The following is a 25,675-nucleotide window of genomic DNA, read 5'->3' on the forward strand; positions in this document are numbered from 1 at the left end:
ACCCGAGGAACTCCACTGAGTGTGTTACGTATGAGCAGGACAAGAGCTGGAACAGATCATCAATACATCCATCAATATGTTCACGAGTGACAGTTGACTGATACACTCCGGAAACTGTTCTGCTTCTTAATCTACTTATTATTCATCTGTTGTTTCTATTTATTTGTTGTCATATTCTATTTGCCTCATTGCAGTTCAACATCGGAATAGATCCATTGATAAATCTCTGCACCCGCCTTACAGTCGAGGTAGCCTATTGACAGTTTAACCCCAAATCTGACGGGCTGTTTCAACATCAATGTCACAGTGTTTGTCAGGTGATTGTCATTTTTATTTATTTAGTTTTTTCTGCAATTTTCTTGGACATTTCTTTCTTGCCAGCCCACAAACAGCACATCTGGCCTGATTAATAAGTATCTGGTACTCTTGCCAACATTTCCAGGTTTGTGAACCAAGAATCAGATGCTTACATGAACAATACACACTTCAAAATATACTTAACTGGGCTCTTGAAGTGCAGGTCAACACATCCTTAACATTTTTCAACTGCAAGGGCTCAAAAGATGCAAAGTCAGTGGGGTCTCTTTGTCTAAACCAGCCCCCATGTAAAAAAACGTCTATTTGTTATGTATAATTCTGTGCAATATCTTCGCATTGACAGACTGAAATCCCGTCTGTTTGTCAGTAAAAACTCTGCAGACATAAAGTGTCAATTTATTACCATCAGAATGTTTTTCTGTTTCTGCTCTAATGAAGCGATTTCCCCTCAGCGATCAAAGACATTTCTCTTTCTCCACCCAACTTTAACTACTGAATAAATCGTCTGTTTTTTGAACAGACCCTGGTGGATGATTTGCCAAATTGGATGTTTTGTTTATATTTATCCAGTTTGGGAGGCAAACACAGTTTTTCTGTGTATGATGAATCATTTCTGTCCGTGCAGCTGACAATCAGCCTGCCAGTGTTTCATCGCAGAGTGTGTGTGTGTGTGTGTTTTTATTCTTTTGTGTGTGTCAGTGTGAGAACATGTGGAGGCTTTATTGGAATTGGGGGGTTGGGAAGGTGCTGCTGCCATGATTTTATCCTTCTTTAAAGACAGAAAGAGAGAGAGGAAGAGGAGAGGAGAGGGGGAAGGGGTAAAGATGGTTGAGGAGAAAGGTTGAAGAGGGGGGAGGCCGGGTGGATGGGTTGCAGAGGTGGAGGTGGGGGGAGAGATGCAGCAGTTTTCACTGGAGAGGGTGTGTGTGTTTCTGTGTGTGTGTTGGGGGAGGAGGGACTCTGTCAAAGCCGATGGGGGTATATATTATGTTTTATGGTTACGAGGGGACGCATAAATCACTGTTTCATTAAACGGCTTCAGTCTCAGAGCACCCCCCACCCCTCCCTCGCAGTGGGACATCCCTCTTTCCTCTCCTCCTCTCCTCTCTCTCTGTGTCTCCCTCTACCTTCTCAAAAAGACTAGAGATGCCCCCAACAAAAGATTTTCCTTGTCAGTTAGTAGTCTTTAGCCAATAGACGTATCGGGGGGGGATACAGTTGTTAATAAAAAGCCTTTGAAATACATAAATGTAACAGTGCAAAGAGGAAGCAATTAAAGAGACGATTGGATAACGCAAATCTGGAAGGATATGAGGCCATATATCAAGTTAAAACAACATATTACAAACACAACGTCAGACAGAAGCTAATGTTAGCATTCAACTACCTTTTTATTCTTAATTCACCATTAGCTAGGAAGTGTCTGAATGCTAACAATACTTTTTGATAGCTTTGTGCGATACGATAGAAAAGGTGTAAATTCATAGCTAACTGTAATGTTAAATGCTAGCATTAGCAGTTTCTGATAGTTGTTAATAGGTTATTAAATATGTTTTAACAAAGTTAAATCTGTTTACGCCTTTCCTATGATAACACTTTCAAAAATTAGAATTAGCATTCAGCAACCTCCAAGCTAACCATGAGATTAACTAGGAAGTGGCTTTTGCTAACGTTTTTACAACACTATAGGAAAGGCATAAATCCATAGCTAACAGTAATGTTAGCTATGAAATAACTGTTGTCTGATAGTTGCTAATGAGGCATCAAATATATTGTTTTCCAAAGCTAACCCTGTTAACGTCAGTTAAAAAAATAATTTTAGCATTCAACAACTTCCAAGCTAACAGTAATATTAGCTAGGAAGTGGCCATACTCTAACATTACCTTTTGATAGCTTTGTGCGATATGTCAGAAAAGGTGTAAATTCATAGCTAATGGTAATGTTAGCAAGGAAGTTGTTAAATGCTAACATTAGCTGTGTTACTTTTCCCAAGAAACAAGACCTGAAGGACACAGGTCGCGGTTTGGGATACTGACGAAATACTGCACGTCCTAAAAGGGTCAAACCTGGGGTTTCTAAAAGGTGGCGGTGGGAATAAAACTCCCCACAGTCACTCACCGATTCTATCAACATGATAGACGAACGAAAGGATTGGACCCAAAACAAAGAAGTGAGAGTCACAACAAAATGAAAGGGATCAGAAACTGGCCAAAAGAAGAACACCTCTTCCAACATTCACTCAACTCAGATATTCACTCAAACAGAAACACAGAAAGATGGTGTCGACTCTCTGGAGACAAAACCAACTGAACAGGGGAACCCCAACCTCCTGCTCGCTGTCAGCTGAGGGAGAACATCACACAGGTGCACACAACAGCTTCTGATCAGCTAGGAAACCTGTCAACTAGATGTTGGATCTCTGTCTGTAACCGTTGCTAATGTTTCATCAAATGTTTTTACAAAGTTAAGTCTGTTTATGACTTCCCTATGGTACTGTATGAAAAAGAAATGTTAGCATTTAGAAACTTCCAAGCTAACAGTAATACTAGCTAGGAAGTGGTTTTATGCTAACATTTACTTTTGGTAGTGTTAATGTTTTTTTCCCCAATGGGATTGATACAACCTTCAATAAGCAATGTTAGCATTCAGCCACCTCCATGCTAACAGTAATGTTAGCTAGGAGGTGGTTGAACGCTAACAGTAGCTCTTGTCTGACATTAGATGAATGGTTATCAAATATGTTGTTTTAACTGGAAATATGGACCGATGTCCCTCCAGATTTCCAGTATTCGTTGTGTTTAAAATATTGTTTTTAGCCTGGCTAGTAGGTGCTACGAGCTAAAGAACTAACTAGTAAATGTTTGGTCGACTAAAAGGGAGCAGCTCCACCAAAAAAATACCTCCCATCGCTCCATCCACCTCTCCTTTGAGCCTCCTCCTTGAAAGTCTCCCTTCCCAACCCCCACTGTCTCTCAACAATTCTCCTTTCTCTCTCTCTCTCTGTTCCTCTCCTCTCCGTCTCCACGAGCTGCCATCGCCCATCGACTCAGCCTGGCAGCGAGACAGCCGTGACACAATGAGGTCAAAGGTCAGAGCAACAACAACAAGAAAAACCAGAGCCAGTGTCAAGGTTGAAAGAAAGAAAAAACAATGGAGGAGAAACAGCTCTTTATTTAAATAAATAGGAAAAAGAAGCACTACCTGTTGTCTGCTTTCAGGTGAGACAATATGAACCGAAACACTAGCTGATATTTTTATTCTTTTATGTAAAATTCACATGAATGTTGCGACATTTTCAACATTTTTTTGGCAACTGAAAACAAAAGATTTCTCTACAATCTACAAATAAAACAGTGACAACATCCTCTCCAACATATAAAAATACTATGACAAAATCAAATGCATTATAAGCTTATCATATATATTACAATCTGTTAGGCTGTTACTGTGTAGATGTATTGCTGTTATAATAATAATAATAATAATAATAATAAAAGCTACATTAGTTTGAGTCTGATTTATGACACAACTCCGATTTTATGGAAAATTCAACTCAAAGGCTAAAAAAACAAATAAAACATGTTAAAAATTAATATTGCGCAGCTTTATTTTAGTTCACATCCATATAAATAATCATCGTATATAAAAGCTACATCTTCTGTGTGGCGTCTGTGTGATGCGTTCACTGGCTCGTCTGACAAATCGGAGGAAGCGTTTGATCCGAGCAAAAGCGCCGCATTGTCGTATAATGAAGCTCATTATCGGGGACAGCGTCCTGTCGTTGGAAGCGTCTTATTGTGACACACACACACACACACACACACACACACACACACACACACGCACACACACACGCACGCACACAATGCACGTCTGTACTTGTGAGGACCCAGATTCACATTATGTGTTCCCTAGCTCCAAACCTAGGCATGTATTTAAGACAGTTTTTCCTTGTTTAAAGGATACTCTACATGTTTCTTAATTGATATTTGTCATAACAATATAACCATGTTGTTCTACAAAACTGTCTTGTTGTATTTAAAGATGCTGCAATCAATATTCCCGTGTAAACAATGGATCAAATGCTTCTACTTGCAGTGGTTTAGCATCTTTCAGCTTTTCAAACCTCAATTTTTTGGTTCACTTTCGAAAGTCTCATCAGCATTGTTTCCAAACAAAGCAGGCTGCAAAAAAAGGAAAAGAACTTCCTGTTAACGATCTAAATCAGCACCAAACAGCTGACAGACAGCTGCTCGACTCCAGTCTGTGAAGACAGTCGAGCATCTAGCAGCTAAAGAACCAGATTTTTGCTTTTTAGTTGGTGGAGACCAGAACTAGAGCAAAAAGTAAATTGTATATATTGTGCTGGAAGTTTAAAGATTCAATCTCAAAGATTTCAGTGTTCTTCTCTTTGGCGCCTCTGATGGTGATGAACAGTAATTGCAGGAGGACACTGGTCACTTTCCTTTTCAGACTGTTTGCTTCATCTGAGCGTCGAGTTTGTTTCTTCTTCTTTGGATTTTCACTTCTTGTTGAAGTTGTATCTGTAGTCATCCATCTTTTCTTTGTTTGTTCAGCCATAGTAGATTACTGTTTACTCGCAACACTTGCAGAGAGCGGAAAAGCAGCCGCTTAGCTCCGCCTACCCTCTCTGGCAGACCAACCACTGCTGGCTGATGGAAAACGCGCCACTAACTGGGCGCCGCTTGGGATTTCTTCCATGAATGTCGCCACAGACACCCAGCCCATAAGAATCCTGTATACTGCAAATGGGGGGCCACAGGCTCAGTCACCATTGTGTTACCTCATTCGGCGATAGATAGAGACTCAACAGACATTTATTTACATAAAAAACCTTGAGATTATATCTTTAAGTCGGCACGTTTGTGCTACAGCTACGGAAGCCCTAAGTGGACATTCATCCATACATTTTATATTAACTTTATTTTCCCGTGATAACGAGTCATTTGTGGTTGTTTTCTCGAGATCTCGACTTATTTATCTTGTTATATCGAGATAACAAAGCTTGTAGGATAATTTTCTGTCGATCTAGAAACAGAACAACAGGCTGCTCACTGCGGTGTCACAGAGCAGGACACGCCATGCTGCCATCGCCCACACTGATGAGGTCAGTTCAGCCTGTTTCTGTGTTTGTTTGGTGCTTTTGCAGCTCTGGGGATACGAGTTATGATCATGTGACGTGACGCTGGTGCAGCGTTGTTATCTGGGGTAATGGAGTAAATAAAATGTATGGATGGATGTCCACTTCGGGCTTCTGTAGACACTTTTACTTGTACTTGTGTCTGTAATTTGTCTTGAGATCATTGTGTTGCCCCCTAATGGCCAAAGAAAAATTCATTCTTCCAATAAGAAAAAGGATTTTCAATGAATGAACCACGACTACTTAAAGCACCCTAAAATTCTAAATAAACAAGATTAAGTAAAACTTTTTACAGCCTTTAAAACCTGCTGCTGGACACATTTTGGCCAATGCTATAAAAGTGTAGAAGTGGTTTGAACCAATTAAAACCGACCCTGCAGCAGCTGAGACACAAGCACAATATCCTCTTCCTCAAGGTCTGCAAAATATGGTCCTCACAAACATAGAAGTACAAGACAAACACACACACACACACACACACACACACACACACACACTCCCAAACCCCCACCAGTGCACCCTGGGAGAAGCGGCGTCTTGTGAGCAGCGATGGGAACATTTCATGACCCCTCTGCTGTCCCCTGTGAACTCCCTCACCTCTGACCTTCAGGCTGAGTATGGTGGTGAATGACCCTTTTATTTACATCCGGATTACAACTTGAACTCAACAACCCGGCTTTGTTTTAAAGATGTAGTCGTTTCTTTTGGGGGCAGAGGCTTTACTTTGGATTTAGGTGTACGTTTATTTCACTAAATATAATGTCAGATTTACGCTGTCGTTCTAATGAGTGGAAAATTAGAACCCTAGTAAGCAATCAGTAAACTGTGGCTCCATTTACTGCACTTTACACGCATTTACTGGTGTCGTCGTACTCATGAAGGTCTCGGTCTCATCTCTGATTCAGCTGCTGTTTGACTCCATCTTGTCTCGGTCTCAGACAAAGAAGACTTCTCTCAACACCAGACAAGTATTTGGATGTGAGACTTCCTGCTTCCTGCTGCCACACATTTCAATAAAGTGGATGTGAAAGACAGCAGAAGAAGAAGGAGTCAGTCAGATCTTCTGCTAACTAAACCACAAAGAGTTCATCTGGAAAACAGGAAGTCAATTCTGCGATGTAACACGCACTGAGACTTATATTCTCCATTTAAATGGAAGCATAACGAAAGGGCAGCTAATTGTTATTGACGCTGGCAAAGCTAACCAGCTAACATTAGCATTCTGCTCTTTATAAAACTCTCCCCTCCTCACCCAAAGAGATGAAGGGAATAAAACCTTTGCATGCAGTGTGGGACCTGCACTGTTTAAATCTGAGAAGCATTCACACTCTTAAGTAAGATGTCTGTATTCATGTGTCTGTTCTGCAGGTTGTCATTAATATGTTCTACAGCTTCCAGCGGCTTTGAGGAGAAACTATTCCTGCAGAAAGACGACTGACAGAAGGAAGACTGTTAGGCCGGAGACATACTCGCTATTTAACCTTGTGTTCATGTACACAACCGGCTGCGTCATGAATGTAATTGCTCACATACTTGTCTCTGCACAACGCGTGCTACTGGAGAAAACATCTAGAGGGCACAGCAGAGAGCTCAGGCCGAATGCAGCTACCTCATGTGTGGGACGTAAACATGAGACATGGAGACACTCGAGGAGGTTACTGTGATGATCATTCTGAGATCACGGCAGCTTTTGTGTTCGGTGGACAGAACGCACCGTCTGCACCGTCCCCGCTCCGTCCCCGCTCCGTCTCTCCAACATGTTCCTCCGTGCACGGACGTAACGCTCCTGGACTTGTCTGTCTGCAGCTGTTTGACAGGCATGTTTGTCTCTGTGCAGCGACAACGACACATCGTACAGATGTGGGTAACTGAGGACCTGTTCTATCAGCTTGTCTCCAGAACGTTCTGTTGTACCTGCTGCTGTGCTGACCCCGTCACATCCCCTCTGCCTCTACACTGCCCCTACTGCTCATGTGCAGACTGCATCTTCGGCCTGCGTAGCGTTCATTTTTGAGGACAGGCGACGCTCCAAACAGACGCAGGAAACGCGGGGCAGCCATCATGCGCACACAAAAGCACACAAGTATATCTCCGGCCTGAAAGCTGTATTCACAAATTCCTCTCATCAGCATGTTTCCTCGTGTCCACAACACGTTGTGCTAATCTAAAGCCTGCTTCACCAAATCTGTACACCTCACACCTGCTGTCGCTGCTTCCAGCTTTAACCCTCAGCCTATCAGAGAAACAGCAGTCGCCTCAGCAGCAAACAATACTTCAACATACTTTTATTATTTCACCAGCAGTTCACTCCTCCATCAAACTGACAGACCGCGGTGCTGCGGTTCAGAAGTATGAGGTCTTTACAATGTGAATAAAGAGTGTTTTTTTTTTTTTACATGTCAAATTTGACTCATAAACCATTTAAGTCCGTTTAAATTAGTACCTTTATTTCTTGCCACGAATGGCCGCTCGCTGTCGCAGCTGTGAGTGAAAGACGAGCAGCACTTAACCAGCCACACATTAGAAACACATACGAGAAGGCATACGGAGGCTTTCCAACACACAGGGAATAAAAAGGAGCTGGCGGTAGGTAGTAAGTGCGCAGGTTCCCCTGCTGCAGGTGAAGAGGAGGAGGAAGATGACGATGAGGTTGACTCGTTGATTTCATGTTTGGAGAGGGAGGAACTGTCTTATGTTACAAACTGCGTCTGTGCGCAGAAACACACGAAACAAACATCAAAATGTTTATCAGTGAAAGAATCCCTACAGTGTGTGTACCTCTTCAGCTTGGTGTGTGTGATGTTTTAATGTGTGTATGTGTGTGTGTCTGCATGTGTGTATGTGCGCACCGTTCATCCACAGCACTACACACACTCCTTGCAGCCACATTCCACAGGCTTCTCCACGTCCTGCGTAAACGAGGTCCCGTCGTCGCACTCGAAGGTGAGCCTCCGGCGTCGGACCCTCAGAGGGGCGCAGCAGGAAGCGGCGGTGACACCCGGCTCGGTTCCCGCCTGGCACCGACCCCGACATTCCACCCAGGAGAACGGCTTGGACGTCTGGCAGAGGACGGTGCCCTGCTGCAGCCGGTGGTAATCTCTCACCGGCTCGCCTCGACACGGGGACTCTGTGGGACGAAGGATTAAGAGAGCACCGGCCTCAGCAGTTACAGGAGCAAGTCAACATTTTCTACTCGATAAAAATAAGAAGTGGTGTCACGGTACGCACGGTATCGGATTTTCTGCGGATATTTTCCAACCCTTTTTGCAGATTTTGATGCCGATATATTCGCCACTTGTTTTTTTTCCACCTAATAGCAGAGAACATCGAGTCTCCCTGTAGAGGAGTTGATATCATGCCTGCTCTTATTGGAGCGGCCAAAAACTGCCATACCGCAGACATCTTGCACCCTTCTGCACGTTTGACAGAAGAGGCGTTGTACACAAAGTCACGTGTCTGATCACTCACGTTTCTGAGCGCACCTGAATGCATCCCCCCGAAACACGGCAGTGAGGGAGACATGCCCGGACTTGTTTACTGCACCTACTACGGAGACATCAGTGATCGCCGACGGACTCTTTTTATCGAGTGTGCGTCCATGAATATGTGAGGTAGTTGTGCACTGATGTTTATGTTACTCTCTGTTACCCTCAAATTCCACAGGATCCGTCTCCGGCGCATTTTCGTATTCGTATCCAGAGTCGATCGCGCCCATTCAAATCAATGATCGTGATTCCACAGCACGCGCCGCGGTCAGTCTCCGTCTCAGTCTATTTTTGACGGAGGCCGCTTCAAGCACGCGTAGAACTGATCGTTCCAAACAGGAAGTCACACACGAATACAGCATACAGCATCTGGTCATTTCAAAATAAAACACCATGAACAGACCGGTACGAACTCCCGTTTTTTTCCGTTTTCATAACAACAGCACAATGAAATGTTGAAAAAAGAACACTTTTAATTGAGAAGTGTACTCAGCCATGGAACTGTTGTTTGTGTTGCTGTGTTTAACGTTGATGTTATCGCCTGATTTAGCAATTCTTGCGCGATCTTGTGATCTCGCGAATCCAGCTGCTTGGGCCAGCGCTCCGCTGCGCTGCGGATCAGACACGCTTCCTGTGGGCGAGGGCTCGCGCCGTCTGACAGTCCAGAACCGCGGAGCAGACGGAACGCTTCGGACACGGATCCTGTGGGATCCAGACATTAGCATCGGCGTGTTTGATGTTGTTAAGTCTTTTTAGTCTTCATTTGCGTATTGTTAATAATTTTGTGCAGGCATTGCACGCACACTTGCGCTGAGTTAATGTCTTGGCATTACGTCAAGCTTTTTTAAGGGAATCATCAGCATTTAGGCAGATTTAAAGCGATGTTTTATTGTTGAAAAATATCGGCAGAAAGATGACATATCGCCGATATTTTCAAGCCACAGCCTGTGGATACGGATAATGTGCCGATAATATCGTGCATCCCAAGGTGTCGCAAATGATTTTATCCTATAAGATTTTATTTTTAGCACATATTGCCAAGTTCCTCACTAAAACAAGGATAAGAAACTATTTTGATCTGTGAGTTAAAGACTGTAATTGTATGACTGGTGGGGTTTCAATATGTAAATTAGAGATTAAAACATCCGTCGTCCCTCCTCACCGATATCACAGCTCTCTCCGGTGAACCCGTCCTCACAGACGCAGCGCTCTCCGTCCTCTGTCTCCTTACAGTCGCCGTGCAAACACTGCAGACCCCGACAGAGCCTCGCCGGCTCCTCCTTCAGGTGACACAACGCACCGCTGTACCCCTCCTCACAGTCGCAGCGGTACGTCTGCGCGTCCAACTCCGCACACACACCCTTCACACACCTGGATTCACACACACAAAGACGAGGATGAGGATAAGACACTCAACATGAAGGACAAATAAACACACAAAGTATTTATGTGAAAAGAAGTAGTTTCAAAATAAGAGCTCGATTTGTCTGGAAGGTTTTTAAACGCTGCGCTCACTTGCTGCCTTCACACGGGCTGACACCGGCTGCCGAGGTGACAGCATCCACTCCGGTAAGGCTGCCTGTCATTGGCTGGTCACAGTGTTGTCCGGTCCACCCTGGCTGGCAGTGACACTGAGGACCCTGAGGAAAAGAACATGCTTATTACTTCACTTCATCTATCATCTGTGAAAAGAAAACTATCTGAACACTTGTGTGCAAAAATGCGTTGCACATCCTCAACCTTCTCCTCCTCTGCCTCCTTTATTCTGCGTCCCTCAGAGTTTTCTTACATTTGCAACAATTTATGGAGATAATAGAGAGTGTTCTGAAAAATTCAGTGCCACATGTGTTTGTGAGGCTGTGCCATATAAAATATTATAACACTGAAGTGTTCTTCACATCTAAGGCAGGATAAACAGGACGGCAATGAAAGTGCAGATATTTACGTCTTCATAGGTTCACGGACAAACCAATGAAGAAATGAACCCAAAGAATAAAAACAAATAATGCTTTATTCTTTATGCTTCACAATTAAGTTCTGTTACTGTTACATAGACAGGCTGTTGCTGTCTGTCTCCCACCTCTGCAGCGTTGGGCTGGCAGACGCCGTGCAGACAGTAGAGTTTGCGGCAGGCCTGGCAGCCCGGCACCACCCCCGGGTTCATGTGGCTGCGGGTGAAGTCCTGCAGCTCGTGGTTGATGTACAGGTTCTTGATGCAGCCGTGGAAGCTGGACGTGTTGAGCGACTGAGAGGAGAGACCCAGAGAGGAGGGCATCACCTCCTCAGGCATACCTGCAGAGACAGACGGTCAAACGCTTCAGCTCAGTTTGAGAACGTTAGCACTCTGAACAGAAAGGCTGTTGTTTCTTTTTGGGCTGTTCTTATTTATTCATTGCATATAAGAAGTAGACATGGGAGACGAGATGACAACTACCACTTTGAGACCTTCAAAATGGCGTCACCGCTCCTGTGGGGGTTTATTCGGTCTGAAAATGTAGCAGGTGGAAACTGTATGTTTTGACGTCAGAAAACCCGGACTCCATTTCGGGTGGCACAGTACACAAACGCGTTGCCCTGGTGATTTCCATGACAGATTTCACATTCAGACACACAGAGAGAAAAAGTCCAGCATTGCCAATGGACAAATATATTACAGGGGCGAAAACAAAAACAGCTGACGCGTCAGATACCAACAAGACGACGTCGGCCGACGCTGACCAACATGTTGCTTTCTGCTTTAAAGTCATGTATTTTGACATGAGGCTCTGTGGGCGCTGACTCGCTTTTGTAGGCAGCCTCAGGTGGTCATTCGATGAACTGCAGTTTTTGGGACTTTTGTGTCGGCTTCACTTTTATCCTCAGATGTTGCAGTTTGGTGTTTCAAACCTCTGTTTCATAAATAAGCTCCCGCACGCCGTCCAACGTGCAGAAAATGCATTTATTTGCTTCAACGTTTCGGATTTCTGACAGAGGTCAAGCACCGAAATGTTGAAGCCAATAAATGTATTTTCTGCCAGTTGGACAGGTGCGCAGGAGTTTATTTGCAGTTGGCGTTTACCCTCAGCTTCTCTGCTCTTACCTCCGACATAAAGAGGCGTGTCCCCCGTCACCGTTTGGCTCCAGCCCTGACTGTCCAGAGTGGTCGGCTCTCCTCCGTCCACAGACAGGTTCACCATCCGATTAAAGGTGACCAGCTCCACCGTGTGAAACTGCCCGTCGTTCACCGTCTCCGTGCTGTGATTTGAGATTATGACACACAAATTCACTGAACAACGTAGGACCTCACACATCAGTATTCTGGATACTTTGTCCTTCATGGAGAGCTGAATCAATCCTTAACAGACATATAGAACTACTTTTCTTCCCCCTCTGTAATCTTTGCCTTCAGCCTTCAGTCTTCTACATTTTAGCAAACAACAAGCATGAGTTGATGAGCTCACTGAATGTTAAATCCAGGGAACAAAGGTTATATAACATATTATAACACCTTTTTAAACTGAAGAATTCCTCTTTTGGGCATCTCAAGTTTTCGGACTACTTGTCTCTTCCTCCGATCTCTTCATCTTTTCCTTTTTTCCAGGTGATTTGCTCTCAGTCGCCTCTCTGCAGCTGCTTCTCACAAAAATAACCTCAAACTGTGTGCGTGTGTGTGTGGCGGCTGGTTGGAGCCTCCTCCTCCTCAACAGTGAACCCTCCAAACATTTAAGCACTCGACGCCTGATCAAGTGGTCTCTCTGCCTCAAGTGTCCTCTGGTCGTGTCTCTGTTTAATCCGTCCACATTCCCAAACCCTGCAGGACTCTCTCTGAGCGACCACACAGATCACACACACACACACAGCTTTGTTGCTGGGCTACAGAGAGCTGAGAGGCTGCTGAGGGCCTGACGGGAGCCCGGTGGATCGCTGAGCTCGACGAACACTCAGCTTTCAATATGTGATGATGAGAACTCTCTAATCAAACCTGGAGCTGCAGGCTGGAGTCGCGGTGTAGTGGGTAGTGTTAAATATGGGGAGATGGTCAAGTTCAGCAGACGGCACGCGGAACACTCAGACAGAAAAATAATTAACTTCATACTTAGTTTGAACTTTTGTGAAGTTCTTATCACAAGGCTCAGCACGAGTTGTCTTCAGTTTCTCGTCTTGGTGTTCAGATAAAATCAACAAACACTTAAAGCTGTCGTAGCTAACATTATTAAAACTAACTTTATGTCACTTTAAACATGCAGTAGCACATGAGAGAGATAAACTGTTCCTCTGGCTCCTCCTACTGCTTCTAATGGCATTTGTAAGAATCCAACGCTCCCGAAACTCAACAACCAGTCAGAGCCGAGCAGTCTCTCAGGCTGCTGTCAGTCACACGCTGCGCAGCACCACTCATCCGCGCATGCTCACACAGTTGAGCTCAATTTCTGCAGTGTGTGCAGTTTGTGTCCACAAAGGCTTAAAAACAACCACCAGGAACGATAAACTGCCCGTCCCTCCACTGCCAACTACGGTTTAGACTACAATGACCGTTAAACCGAAGAAGGGAAATGAGGAAAAACAAACTAAAAAGAAAGAGTTGGACTAAGACAGAAATTAAATGAGAGTAAACGTTGGAGCGGCATTTATGAGGAGGAAAGAGCTGCGGGACCTGAGAGGATTAAAAAGCCACGCTGAGTTAGACAGTTCTGCTCGACAGGTAATTACCCCAGCTTCATTTCTGCTCTATTTGTTTCACATTGCTAAGATGTCTGCGGTTACTGTGACGCTGTGTTACGTTGGTGTTGCAGTCGGGCTAATGTTAGCTTGTTCCCGTTGCTGCTGCTTGTTTCATGGCGGTGTGGCTGAAAATATCTCTGTGACGTGCCCAGACAGTGTTACCATTTCTGACTTTCTCCTGATAGTTGTGTGTGCCTGTGCTCTCACGGCTAAAGTTCTCAACATCAGTGTGTTACTGCTTAGTCGGCTCTGTTTTTTCCACAGTCTCTGTTAGCAAACTAAGCGCTGCTGTTTTTGCTAAATAGAACTAGCTGTAGATTACCGTACACAGCAAAAACACTGATTTCCACTGGTTTGATGTGTATCTGCTTCGATCGTGTTGGTGGTGTAATACAACGGCTGTGGTTGTTGTCATTTCACGTTTTGACATATTGTATATCTGGCTCCTTCAGTTGCCGTGGTTACAAGCCTGCGCACGCATTATAGCCTCCTCTGCGGGGAGGGCTTTGGAGGCAGGACTGAGCGCCGCGGAGAGAGAGAGGGGGAGGGACCTGAAGGTTGTGATCTTTCACATTTTTAAGGATTTTTAAGGAAAGTCCCAAATTTTACAGTAATAGATATTTCGAAACCTGCTTTGATTGTAGGCTAACACATGATAGCAGTCATTAGTATCAGTGTGAAGAAGAAGGAGAGTCAGCGCTTTGGCATAAAATTTACCCTGCAAAGACATATTTTATCCAATGTGTGTGTGTGTGTGTATACCTGTAGATAGCAGTGGCAGGCTGGTTTCCAGGGTCGTATGTGACCCTGACGTGACCCTGATGGAGCTCCACAGCGATTGGCTCGTTGTCTCCATTATAGAGCAGGATACCGTTATCCTCTGCTGTCGACACCTGAAACACACATGACCATTGATTAATATCAATCTTAAACGTGTCACCCACATCGTGATGTATCTAAAGGCGTGTCCTCACCTGCAGCGTGATGTTGGCTTGAGGCCAGTTCTTCACGTCCTGCAGCTGAACATAAGAGTCTCTGTCCACGAAGTTGACACTGAGCAGCTTCTCACAGCTCTGACCCTCGAAGCCTGGCAGACACTGACAGACCGCAACCCCGGTCTTCTCCACGCAGGGGGCGCCGTTCTGACACTGAGCCAGCTGGCAGGGTGACAGGGGAGGAAGGGCCGCCTCACAAAACTCACCGCTGAAGGGGAAAAACAGAGAGAGCTTCGTATGTACCGCAAAAAACAGGGACAACCAGCTGTGATGTAATCCTTTGGGGCAAATGCGCCCGATTAAAGTACGATCATAAAAGTTCTTGTTTTGTCCCTGACAGGCTCAGATTGTAAGTGTGTGACAACATCACAGAAAGGATCCCTGCAGAGACAGAGGAAGATGCTTTTCTGAACCCCAGAGGGAGCTTCAAATCTCACTTAAAAAGCCACCAGACTCCATTGAAAAAAACGTCAATTTCACCTGGCAGAACAAGGGATTTACTGGTCTAGATTATTGTGTCATGGTGTGTTACACTTATATTATACTGGATCCAGGCTAACCACTTAAAAGGCCAACGTTACTGATTAGCACTAACTAAGGAACTGAAAGATGCAGTGGTTAACATGCAACGTCCAAGCTGCAACCTCTGGTGATGAAAAAGTGCAAAAAACTGCAGTTCCTCGAGTGGCCACTGGAGGCTTCAGAAAACAAGAAATAATATTGCAGCAGGTGGGAAAATGTGCATTTCAAATAAATGTTAACAGCCTGGTACAATAAACAGTGTTGTGTATTATTGTTCAAGATAACCTGTTTTAATTATATTAAGCCTTAAATTATAGGGGCATGGTCACTTGAGTGACAGGTGGATGCTGCTGGCTGTCTACTAGACGTCAACACAGACACACAGACACTGAACTTAACTTCACCTGTTTGTGTTGTAAATAATCTGTCTCTCTCTCTGTGGGATTTATGGAACCTTTATGGCCATGCATAAAGTCTGAGCTCTAGCTTTCAGTGAGTTAAATGGGAGTTTAATTTAATTTTTTTATATGTATATTTTTAGCACTAAGTAGCAGGTATACTGTATACCTGTTAAGTCTTTAGCAAACATTTATTTATCGTCAGCCAGTAAATAGGAGTCAGGAGTTGTTGGCTTTTCCCTGGAGAGATTACAGCGGCCCGTAGTGATGAAGAGACCGGTTATTTTACGTTCCCCGTTACGTGTCGGCTCGCCGCTATCTCACCGGGCAAGCGAGTGGCGAGTCTGCTTCTTCTGTAGTCTGATAAATAAACACCTGCAATCAGTCACCACATGCAGAATCTCCTCCTGGGGAAGTTAAACTAGCTCATTCGCGAGTTACTGCATCTTTGCTAGCTTTGATAACTTGGCATTTTTTAACCACTAGCTCCTCTGCAGGAGGAATCTCATCCAGATGTGGTCCCTTCAGGCGGCGGCATCGGCGGCCATATTTCAGCTTTATTTACACAGTCAAGAAACCAATGGGTGACGTCACGATGGCTACGTCCACTACTTATACAGTCTACGCAACTTCCTGTGTCCTGCAAGGTAAAATGACTAAATGATTAAATGGAGTCTGGTGGCTTTAAAAAGAGCGATTTAGTAGCAGATTCTGGTTCGAAAGAAGGATCGAACTTCCAAATAAAGGCTTATCTCTGCAGGGATCCTTTCTGAGATGTTGTCCTACAACAATCTGAACTTGTTACTGGCAAAAACCAAAACGTTTAGTGGACATAGTTTAGTCACTTAGACCCAAGAATACGTCAGAACAGGGCCGAGGTTCAAAATACTTGATTACTCGTTAATATTTTGGGGATTTACAAGACAAAAGTCCAAATAAGTACAAGTCTTCTGTTCATGTTCCCTGACTCCCCACAGTCTTCAGTTTCCCTTGTATCTCCAGTATCCCCTGTGTTCCCAGTATTCCCAGTTTTCCCAGTGTTCTCTGTACCTGTATCCCTGCGGACAGACGCAGCTGTAGCCGTCCAGATGGTCGACACACTGAGCTCCGCTCTGACAGCGATGGTCCACACATTCATTATAATCTATGCCGCAGTCTGGCCCCACCCAGCCGGGAATACACACACACCTGAAACACACACACACACACACACACACACACACACACACACATTTTCTACATGACACATGGTGAAGGATTTTGGGGAGTCAACACACACGTCAGCAACATTTTACCTTTGTATGTGTTTGTCTACGTGTGTTTGTGTTTTTAATCTCATGAGGGATCTGAAACTTTGCTGAGCCCGGCAGTGATAAAGTGTGTGTATGTGTGTGTGTGTGTGTGTGTTTGTTGTCACCTGGGGCCTGTAGTAGTGCTGATGCAGGTGGACTGATGCTGACAGGGGTTTCTACCTGGAGCACACACGTCCTCTTCTTCCTCACATAACAGACCTGACAACAAGGGGAGAGAGGGATGGGTCAAGTCGCAGCAAACTACTTTTAGACCAGATCGTTCGTCCAGCCAAATTATATCCAGTAAAAGTAAAAGTTCTTGTTTCTGCCACTGACAGGCTCAGATTGTTCTTCTTAGTAATTGACAACACAGAGAGAGACCTTTTTGTGACAGAGTAAAATGCTATTTTCAAACCAGAAACAGATGTGACATCACTCTCTTCGAATCCACCAGACTCCATTGACAAAAACTGCATTTTTACCTTGCAGAACACAGGAGGTGCTGGTCTGCTGCTCCCTCAAACGTATCGTCTTTTTGTGTTCTTGTGTGTGAAGCAAATATTGAGTTTGATCCAAACTAAGCATTTGAAACAGCAAAGAAACACAACAACACAAACTAACTAACCGATGGGAGGCAGCAGTAGGCCGAGTCCTGCAAGGAGAAATTAACGTTTTTGTCAATGGAGGCTGGTGGCTTTGAATAAAGCCATGTAACGGCTGTTTGTAGTGTGAAAATAACATTTTACTCTATCACAAAAAGATCTATCTCTGTAGGGATCCTTTCTAGGATGGATGGATGGATGGATGGATGGGTGTGTGGACCGATGGATGGATAGGTGGATGGGTGGGTGGGTTGGGGGGATGGATGGGTGGGTAGATGGATGTGGATGGATGGATGGATGGGGATAGATAGATAGATAGATAGATAGATAGATAATAAGAATAGTATAGTATAAGATAGAAAATAAATACACAGTAAAAATAACCCGAACACGAGACGTAGGAATATATACTTCCAGTAATAATAAATAATAACCTCAACTATATGACTCTAACATATAAACATGTATCTAAATATATCTGAAAAGTAAACCAGCTCAAGTAAATCTAAATATAAAACTAACATCACTTAAATGTAAACAAACATTACAGAGAGGTGGAGGAGTTAAAGTAACATGCAGTCTTCACTGTTGTAAATGTGCAATTACAGTGTTTAGGTTGTTAACGTGCAGATACAGTGATTCAAGGTGTTAATGTGCCATTACAGTGTACAGAGAAGTTAATGTACAAATACACTGATGAAGTGGCACCAAATGTTCAAGATGAGTCATGTGCAGACTTAAGCAGGAGCGGAGCAAAGGGCAGTTTGTTGTAACGTTGTCAGACACTTCAAATAACAGTCTCGGGGCTCAGTGGCAAAAACGAGAACTTTTAGTGGACGTATTCTGATCTCGGGCTTTTGCTTTCAGGGATTACGCTACAGCCACTCCAGCCTGTTCCACAGCTGTCCACTTAAGTGATCTACTGGAGCGATTTCAAAACAGTTCTTCACACATAGTTATCAAAAACAAAATATGTTTCAGGTTTAAAAATAATGGAATTTTAAGGTAAAGGAGAAAGTAAAGTGAGACAATTCCAAGCTGTAACCGGACTCATAATGTACCTGTGTAGTTTGGAGGACACAAGCAGGTGTAGTTGCCCACTCCGTCCACACAGGTGGCGCCGTTCTCACAGCCGTGATCCTGACAGTCGTCCACGTTCACCTCGCAGAATGTGCCGTGGAAACCAAACGCACACGCACAACTAAACAGACAAAGGGACACAAACAGACTCGTTTAGAGCTACGAGGTTGATAAGACAATAATAACTAAACTATAACAGAAAGAACATGTTAATATGCAAACGTGTCAGCTGGCTGGAAAGAGTCGAGGCTAGATTATCCAAGGTAAGGAAACCAGATATTACACAAGAAGAAGAGTAAAGAGAGAGAAATGGTGCTGTACAGATTTTATCTGTTATCTTCAAACAAAATAAATCCCCCTCCCTACGTTTACCACTCTTGGGCCACCAGCTCAGACACCCGCATAAAAGTAGAGAGAGCTCAGGTGGAGCGACTCGTTTCTTTATAAATACAAACAGACCTGTGGGCTGCAGTCGTGTTATTTATACGGCATTTCGTCTGCTGTTTCTAACGGCGTTCAAATGTATGTTTAATCAGCGTGAGGAGCTGGTGACTTTTGGAAACAAAGGCTTAAGTCTCCTACTTCCTGTCGACACACACAGCCTCATAGCGTGTGTGCTGCAGCCACCACAAGGGGACACTCTGCGGCCACAGCGTTAACCAACACCAGGCGAGGTGTCGCTGATAACGGGAATACATTCTCTGAAAAGCTGCCTGGCGTAACTGAAAAGCCCTGAAAGCGTAACGTAGCCGACAGTGTGTGACAGCAGCAGCATCGCGTGCTAAAAGTTTACATGAAGGAGACAAAACAGGATGCAGCCCCTGGATTGGGACACAGCTACAGATGCACGGCTGCACAAAAGTGATATCAGATTTTTCCTGGTGGTAAGTCGCAGAAAACCAGTTGCACAGGTGCACATCACAATTGCGACGGTTAAACTATTTATTTACTCCTCTATTCAGCGACAGGCGCAAAGGACGTGATGACGTCAAACAAGAGAAGCCAAAAGCAGACAGCGCCCTCTGCTGTTTAAAAAATAGTATCGATTTGACTCACCACTTATAGGTATCGATTTTTAACTGCATTGCGAGGTATCGTTACATCCCTAGTTTTGACTAAATGTAAACTGTGACGACTTTTTATTGACTACAACTGGACTAAAATGTTTTGAGTTGTCGTCGACTAAAACTATCTGCACTAACAAGCTTGCAGAAGTGTCTCGCTCCGAAGCTACCGCTCTGCTAACGAGCTAAAAGGCTTCTAGAAAGAATAACAAAGCTGCAGAAACAGAGAGAAGTCTGGCAGGAAGATTTAATCATTTAAACGACCTGCTGATGCAACAAAAAATGGCTGTATTAAATGTGTTTCCTAGAGCTGAAGGTTAGTTTAAGGGTCATCAGATTTAGTACGCTGTAGGACTCGTTACCTGAACCCTCTGGTCTGTTCGTCACTGAGGCAGAACCCTCCGTTGGTGCAGGGATTACTGACACAAGCATCCACAGGAGTCTCGCAGTGTTTACCCTGAAATATCACGCACACACATTAAAGACAGAGCATATTTTTGAGAGGCATTCGACATTAGATCGGGTCAACAGCAGAGTAATTTGATGAGATTATCGGAGACAGATGTGGGCAAAAATAATAACTGACACGCACACACATTCAGCTGAGGGTTTAAATGGATTGCTGTGCATCTGCAGGGGGATGTTTTTTGATTACATGTAACAAGGTGCAGGCAAAAACAGACTGACTGGATCACGCGAGCCTCTCCGCAGCTTCTGACACAGTAACACACACAGACGCAGTCGCATACCGTGAAGCCAGACTTGCAGGTACAGGTGTATTGTTGTGTGTGGTGGACTTGACAGAGACCCTGGTTCTGGCAGGGAGAGACCACACACGGGCTGCATTTGGCCTGAACAGACGCCTCGACAGGACCTGAAAACACACACAAACACAATCAGGCCAGTTAGAGGATTCATCTTCATAAAGGTCATTATTAATATGATCGCTGTTAATAACTACTAGTTCTATCTTTACAGGAGCAACAATTTGTCTTAAAAACATACATTTTTTTACTTGTTTGTGCGTTCACAATATTTGTCTTCCTTTTGTATTGCTCTGCTGCTACTGCTGCTCTGGTTACAAAGATTCGCTTGATTGTGAAGGACCTGAAAGTGGCTGACAGTGCTGCCAAACAGCTTTTATCTGACGTCAGTGGAGGCACTAAGGAGGAAGTAGCGGAGGCACCAAGTACACAGAGGAAAATAAAGAACTGTTGAATGAATTAAAAATGAAAAATAATCAGCTGAAATGTCAAATCAGCAGATCCTGGTGCGAGAAAGTACGGAAGCCCTAAGCGGACATGCAGCCTCACAATATTTCCTCAGTTTTGCCGTGATAACGAGCGACTTCTGCTGTTTTCTCAAGATAAATAAGTCGAGTGTAAATAAAATGTCACATGTATGGATGCATGTCATCAGAAAGAAGTTGTCATGCTTTAACTGCTTGTGCTGATTGTCTGCTTAACATTTGCTTGTATTTATTGTTGTATTTATGTTCTACTTTGCACGATGCTGCCTTAGTGTCTCAAGCTTGTTGTCGTCTGTAACCAAGTCTCGCTCACAGACATGTCTCGCGCTGAAATCTTGCGTGAGACCATAGTTGTTGCAGGAAGAAGGAGAGAGGAGTGAGAGAAGACGAAGAGGGAGAAGTGCCGTTTGTCGTGTTGGAGTACAGAAAGCGTTGCTCAGTGCTGTCTAAAAGATTGTCATGGCTGAAGATCCTCTCTCCCTCTTCGTCTTCGTCTTCTCTCACTCCTCTCTCCTTCTTCCTGCAACAACAGCAGAGAGCATAAGGTAAAGTAGCATGGCTGCCACCGTGTTGTCAGACACTTATCATAACGGTCTGAGCTTTTAGTGGCTGTATATTGGCGTATGCGCGGTGCCCCGTTTAGTAACATTGTATCTCATGTCGCGGCTGCCGGCCGGTGCTCCCTCCCTGAATACTGGATCAGTTTCAGTAATTGTTGTCTCCACTTGTCACTTACACACAAACACATGGGTTAGTGTTTAGTTATCCTTTAACATGTGGTACAGTTAAGGGTTCAGTAAAATGTAATGTTTCACAACACTTTATATTTGTGCAATTGTTCCAGTGACATAAATAAAATGTATCATTACCGTAATATTAATAAAACTTATCATATCAATAGTTGTGTAATTTAAAGAATCAGGGATTTTATTTTGTATTATACTCACACTAGTTGTAGTTGAATGTGCAGCAGCATGAAATGTAAAACTACTGACTGTATAAAAAGATGGCCGACATGACAGCTCCCTAAAAGTGAAGCCAAGCCCTCTCTGTCGCCCCCTGCTGACTGGCTGCTGTGTAGCTCATAAGCCCCGCCTCCTCCACGTTAACAGATGGGACATGAGTCAAACTATAAAATCAAAACACACGTCAAATACATTTTTCTCAAACATGGTTTCTGTCATTATAGTTAGTTCTTATCCTGCTGATTTATGTCCAAGAGTTCATTTTTCTGACACGTTTACTTTTAATTAGTTATTTGATGCTGTAAAAAGGGGGCGTGGCCTCATGATTGACAGCTCTGATGACAAATGGGGCTCCTGCAGCTTTCTGTTCCCGAGGAGCGGCGAGAGGAGACGTTACTAACACTAACACTACAGTCAGTGAACTTTCCAATAGCGTGGTGGAGGTGGAGACACGTCGGCCATCTTTAAATACAGTCATTGATCAAATGAGATACGTCTCTGTTTTTGATCGTCCTAAAACAAAGACAGAGATATTGATGAGAAAAGAAGCTCCATCCTGGTTTAAAGACTTCATGTGAAATGAGGGCAAGAATTAATTACAGCGAGGTTTTCACAATGAATTTTACAGCGCTACAGTATTGTCATGTTTAAATATTCAACACTTAGCGCCTGTGAGGATGCGATCATGATACACACGGGGTCTGATAAACCGTCACTAAAGAGTTCACACTAACAGGAGGGAGGGATCAAACCTCCGAGATTTAACGACGTGTTTTTAGCATCATCACAACTTTAATTCAATACGGATTAATTAAGGTTTCCATCAACACGAGAAGACAGGAGAAAGAAATCCCTGAGCACAAATATGAAACACTGAATAAAAGATCAGCTCCGTGTTTCACACAGAGGAAATCTCACTGCTGCAGCGTCAGAAGTCACAGAAATTAGAAGTAAGATTAGAGCCTGTCTTATAAAGTTTCTTTAACAAATTATTAAAAGGAAAAAGGCTAAAAAACAACAACAATACAAGCAGGAAAATTCAACCAGTGAGACTTAAAACTCCAAGAAAAACATTAAGTATGCAAAAAAGAATGTTTTAAGAAGACGTTAAGATCCGTATAATCTCAGCAGGATAACTACTCGAGCATCTGACCCAAGAAGATGCAAAGAAGCTGCACGGACACTGTTTTAAAATTCTGACTGAAATATTTCCCATCGAACGCTTCGGGGTCAACTGGTTACATGTTTGAAATTATAACTACAACCATGGTTGTGCTCGAACACAGTGGGAACATCTGTTTGACATTCTGTCTTTCTCAAGAGCTACTTTCAGCGGCAACTCAGAAATATACCGATCAGCCACAACATTATGACCACCTGCCTAATGATTGTGTCGGCCCCCCTGTGACCGCCAAAACAGCCCTGACCCGTCGAGGCACCACTCAACCTCTGAAGGTGTGCTGAGGTATCCGGCACCAAGACGTGAGCAGCAGATCCTTTAAGTCCTGTAAGTTGCGAGGTGGGGCCTCTATGGACCGGACTTGTTTGTCCAGCACATTTTTTGAGATCTGGGGAATCTGCAGGCCGAGTCGACAACCTTGAACTCATTCCTCAAACCATGTCTGCAGTGTGGCAGGGTGCATCATCCTGCTGAAGGAGGCCACTGCCATCAGGGTATACTGTTTCCATGAACTTGGTCTGCAGCAATGTTCAGATAGGTGGTACATGTCAGAGTAACGTCCGCATGAATGGCAGGACCCAAGGTTTCCCAGCAGCAGGAGCGGATGCAGACTTTTTTGACAGGGGTGGCCCAACTGGGGCACTGACTTATGCAGGGGTGGCATAAAGATCACTAACATTTAAATATCTGAAAATGTTTTATTAACACAACAGAGCGGCAACAAATAAATCCTCTAAGCTCATTTTTTCAAGGACACAAAAAGAAGACGCATGTCCAGAGTGACAATTTAAAGTTCAAAAGGAAATGCGCCACAATGAACACAGACAGAATAGTTGATTTTAACATAAGTCCCACCTCTGACAAGGCAAATAGCCAATCATAGTTTAGGATTTTGGGGTGGCCAATCAGATTTCAAGGGGGGCCAAGGCCACCCTCTAGATCCGCCCCTGCCCAGCAGAACATTGCCCAAAGCATCACACAACAGTCCTCGGAGTTCAAACTGTACAAGTGTGTCTGAAGGTTGTTTCCTGCAGATTTTGACTTCACAGATAAAGACAGTTTGTGCTGCAGCAGGTGTGTAGGAGTGAAAGCAGACGACTCCTCATGAAGGCCCCGACGATGAAGAAGCTTTTTGATCAAATATCATCTAATACAAAGCGACAAGATGTGACTGCTTGTTCTCTTAGATCATTTTACAGATGAAATAACAGAATAAAAAATGTTTTAAAAAGCCGACAAAGGTCTTTTTGACTTTTAGAAACTAAGTGAGAGAAAGAAAGTGGAGAAATGATCAGAAGAGAGAGAGAACACGACACTGTGGAGTTTATACTTCATGTGCAGTCTGTAGGTGTGTGTGTGTGTGTGTGTGTGTGTGTTTATATAAGGGAGACTTCTCAGCAGCTTACCCACACACTGGAACTTGTCGGCGGGAGTGGTGAGCAGCAGTTTTCCCTCCATGCCGCGGGGCCCGGCGCAGCGGGCGATCCCGGGCTCCTTGTAGCCGCTCTTCACCCAGTCTGAGAGCCAGAGCAGCCGACAGTCGCAGTACAGAGGGTTGGCTCCGATCGCTCTGAGGGAGACACAACAGTTAGAGACTGAGAGGAAACCGCAGCAAGGTTCTGAGAAAGAGAGAAAGGAAAGAAGGTGGAAAGGACTGATGGAGAGACTTAATCATGGAGGTGGGGAAAAACAAAAGAAGGTAGATAGTTAAAAAATAAAAGTTAAACGAACGAAGGAAAAAAAAGAAAGAAAGGAGGAAAAAATAATAAAACGAAAAGATCAAAGCAGGAAAGAGAAGAATGCACATTAAAATAAGGGATGAAAAGGAAAAGGGATAAGGAAAGGTGGAGAGGAGGTGATGGGAAAAACAGTGTAGATGAATAGCGGAAAGGGAAGAATGGACAGGAGGAAAGGAGGCAAAAAAGAAACGACAAAGACAAAAAAGGAAGTATGGAAATCAAATAGAGAATAAAAGAAGGAAAGAAAGAGAAAAAGAAAGGAAGTAGGGCAAACTGATAAAGGTAAAGACAAAAAAATAAGATGAGAATGAAAGAAAAAAATACAGAGAGAAAGAAAAAACTAAGGACAGAAATGAAGAAAGAAAAAAGATGAAGGGAGCAAGACGGAAAAAAAGTTGAACAAATTGAGAAAAAGAGAGATAGAAAGAGAGAATAAAAGACAGAAATAAAACAAATAGAAAAAAAACAAATTACAAAGAGAGAGAGAAAAAAGACACACTAAAGCAAAAAGAAAAGAAGACAACAGAAGAAAAAAAGAAGGGAAAAAAAGAGAGGAAAAATATACTGATACAAAGAAAGAAAGAAAGAAGGAAAGAAGTAAGGAAGGTAGGAAAGAGGGGAAGAATCTGCATCCATATTTTTGCACTAATCGTCAGAGCCACACGGTGGAGCTCACAGTCCTCACAGCTCTGCTCACACACACACACAAACACACACACACACACACACACACACACACACACACACACACACACACACACACACAATCATGGAGCTGATAATGTGCCTTTAGATCAGGTCCATTGACTCACTTGATAAGATTATCAGAGACCAGCGTGGGATCAAATATCACTCATGTAACGCACACACGCACACGCGCACGCGCACACGCGCACACGCGCACACGCGCACACGCGCACACG

The 25,675-nt window shown here is 43.9% G+C and overlaps 1 protein-coding gene across 1 annotated transcript in view; it reads right to left on the bottom strand.

The window, feature by feature from the left end:
* Nucleotides 1-7,918: 7,918 nt before the first annotated feature.
* LOC138594311 (slit homolog 1 protein-like) overlaps nucleotides 7,919-25,675 on the bottom strand; it is an 84,038-nt gene continuing 66,281 nt past the window's right edge. The window contains exons 26-38 of the mRNA XM_069665371.1: nucleotides 24,420-24,583; nucleotides 20,369-20,493; nucleotides 19,982-20,076; nucleotides 18,537-18,676; nucleotides 16,999-17,092; nucleotides 16,632-16,769; nucleotides 14,641-14,869; nucleotides 14,429-14,559; nucleotides 12,045-12,199; nucleotides 11,046-11,257; nucleotides 10,481-10,605; nucleotides 10,128-10,336; nucleotides 7,919-8,607 (exon numbers count right to left, since the gene is read on the bottom strand). Coding sequence (XP_069521472.1) covers nucleotides 8,345-8,607; nucleotides 10,128-10,336; nucleotides 10,481-10,605; nucleotides 11,046-11,257; nucleotides 12,045-12,199; nucleotides 14,429-14,559; nucleotides 14,641-14,869; nucleotides 16,632-16,769; nucleotides 16,999-17,092; nucleotides 18,537-18,676; nucleotides 19,982-20,076; nucleotides 20,369-20,493; nucleotides 24,420-24,583 — 2,080 coding nt within the window. The 3' untranslated portion in view covers nucleotides 7,919-8,344. The remainder of the gene's footprint in view (nucleotides 8,608-10,127; nucleotides 10,337-10,480; nucleotides 10,606-11,045; nucleotides 11,258-12,044; nucleotides 12,200-14,428; nucleotides 14,560-14,640; nucleotides 14,870-16,631; nucleotides 16,770-16,998; nucleotides 17,093-18,536; nucleotides 18,677-19,981; nucleotides 20,077-20,368; nucleotides 20,494-24,419; nucleotides 24,584-25,675) is intronic.

Source organism: Semicossyphus pulcher, unplaced genomic scaffold, assembly GCF_022749685.1.
Source record: "Semicossyphus pulcher isolate SPU_LCO1_2020_fin unplaced genomic scaffold, fSemPul1.0.p SCAF_17, whole genome shotgun sequence".
Lineage (NCBI taxonomy): Eukaryota > Metazoa > Chordata > Actinopteri > Labriformes > Labridae > Semicossyphus > Semicossyphus pulcher.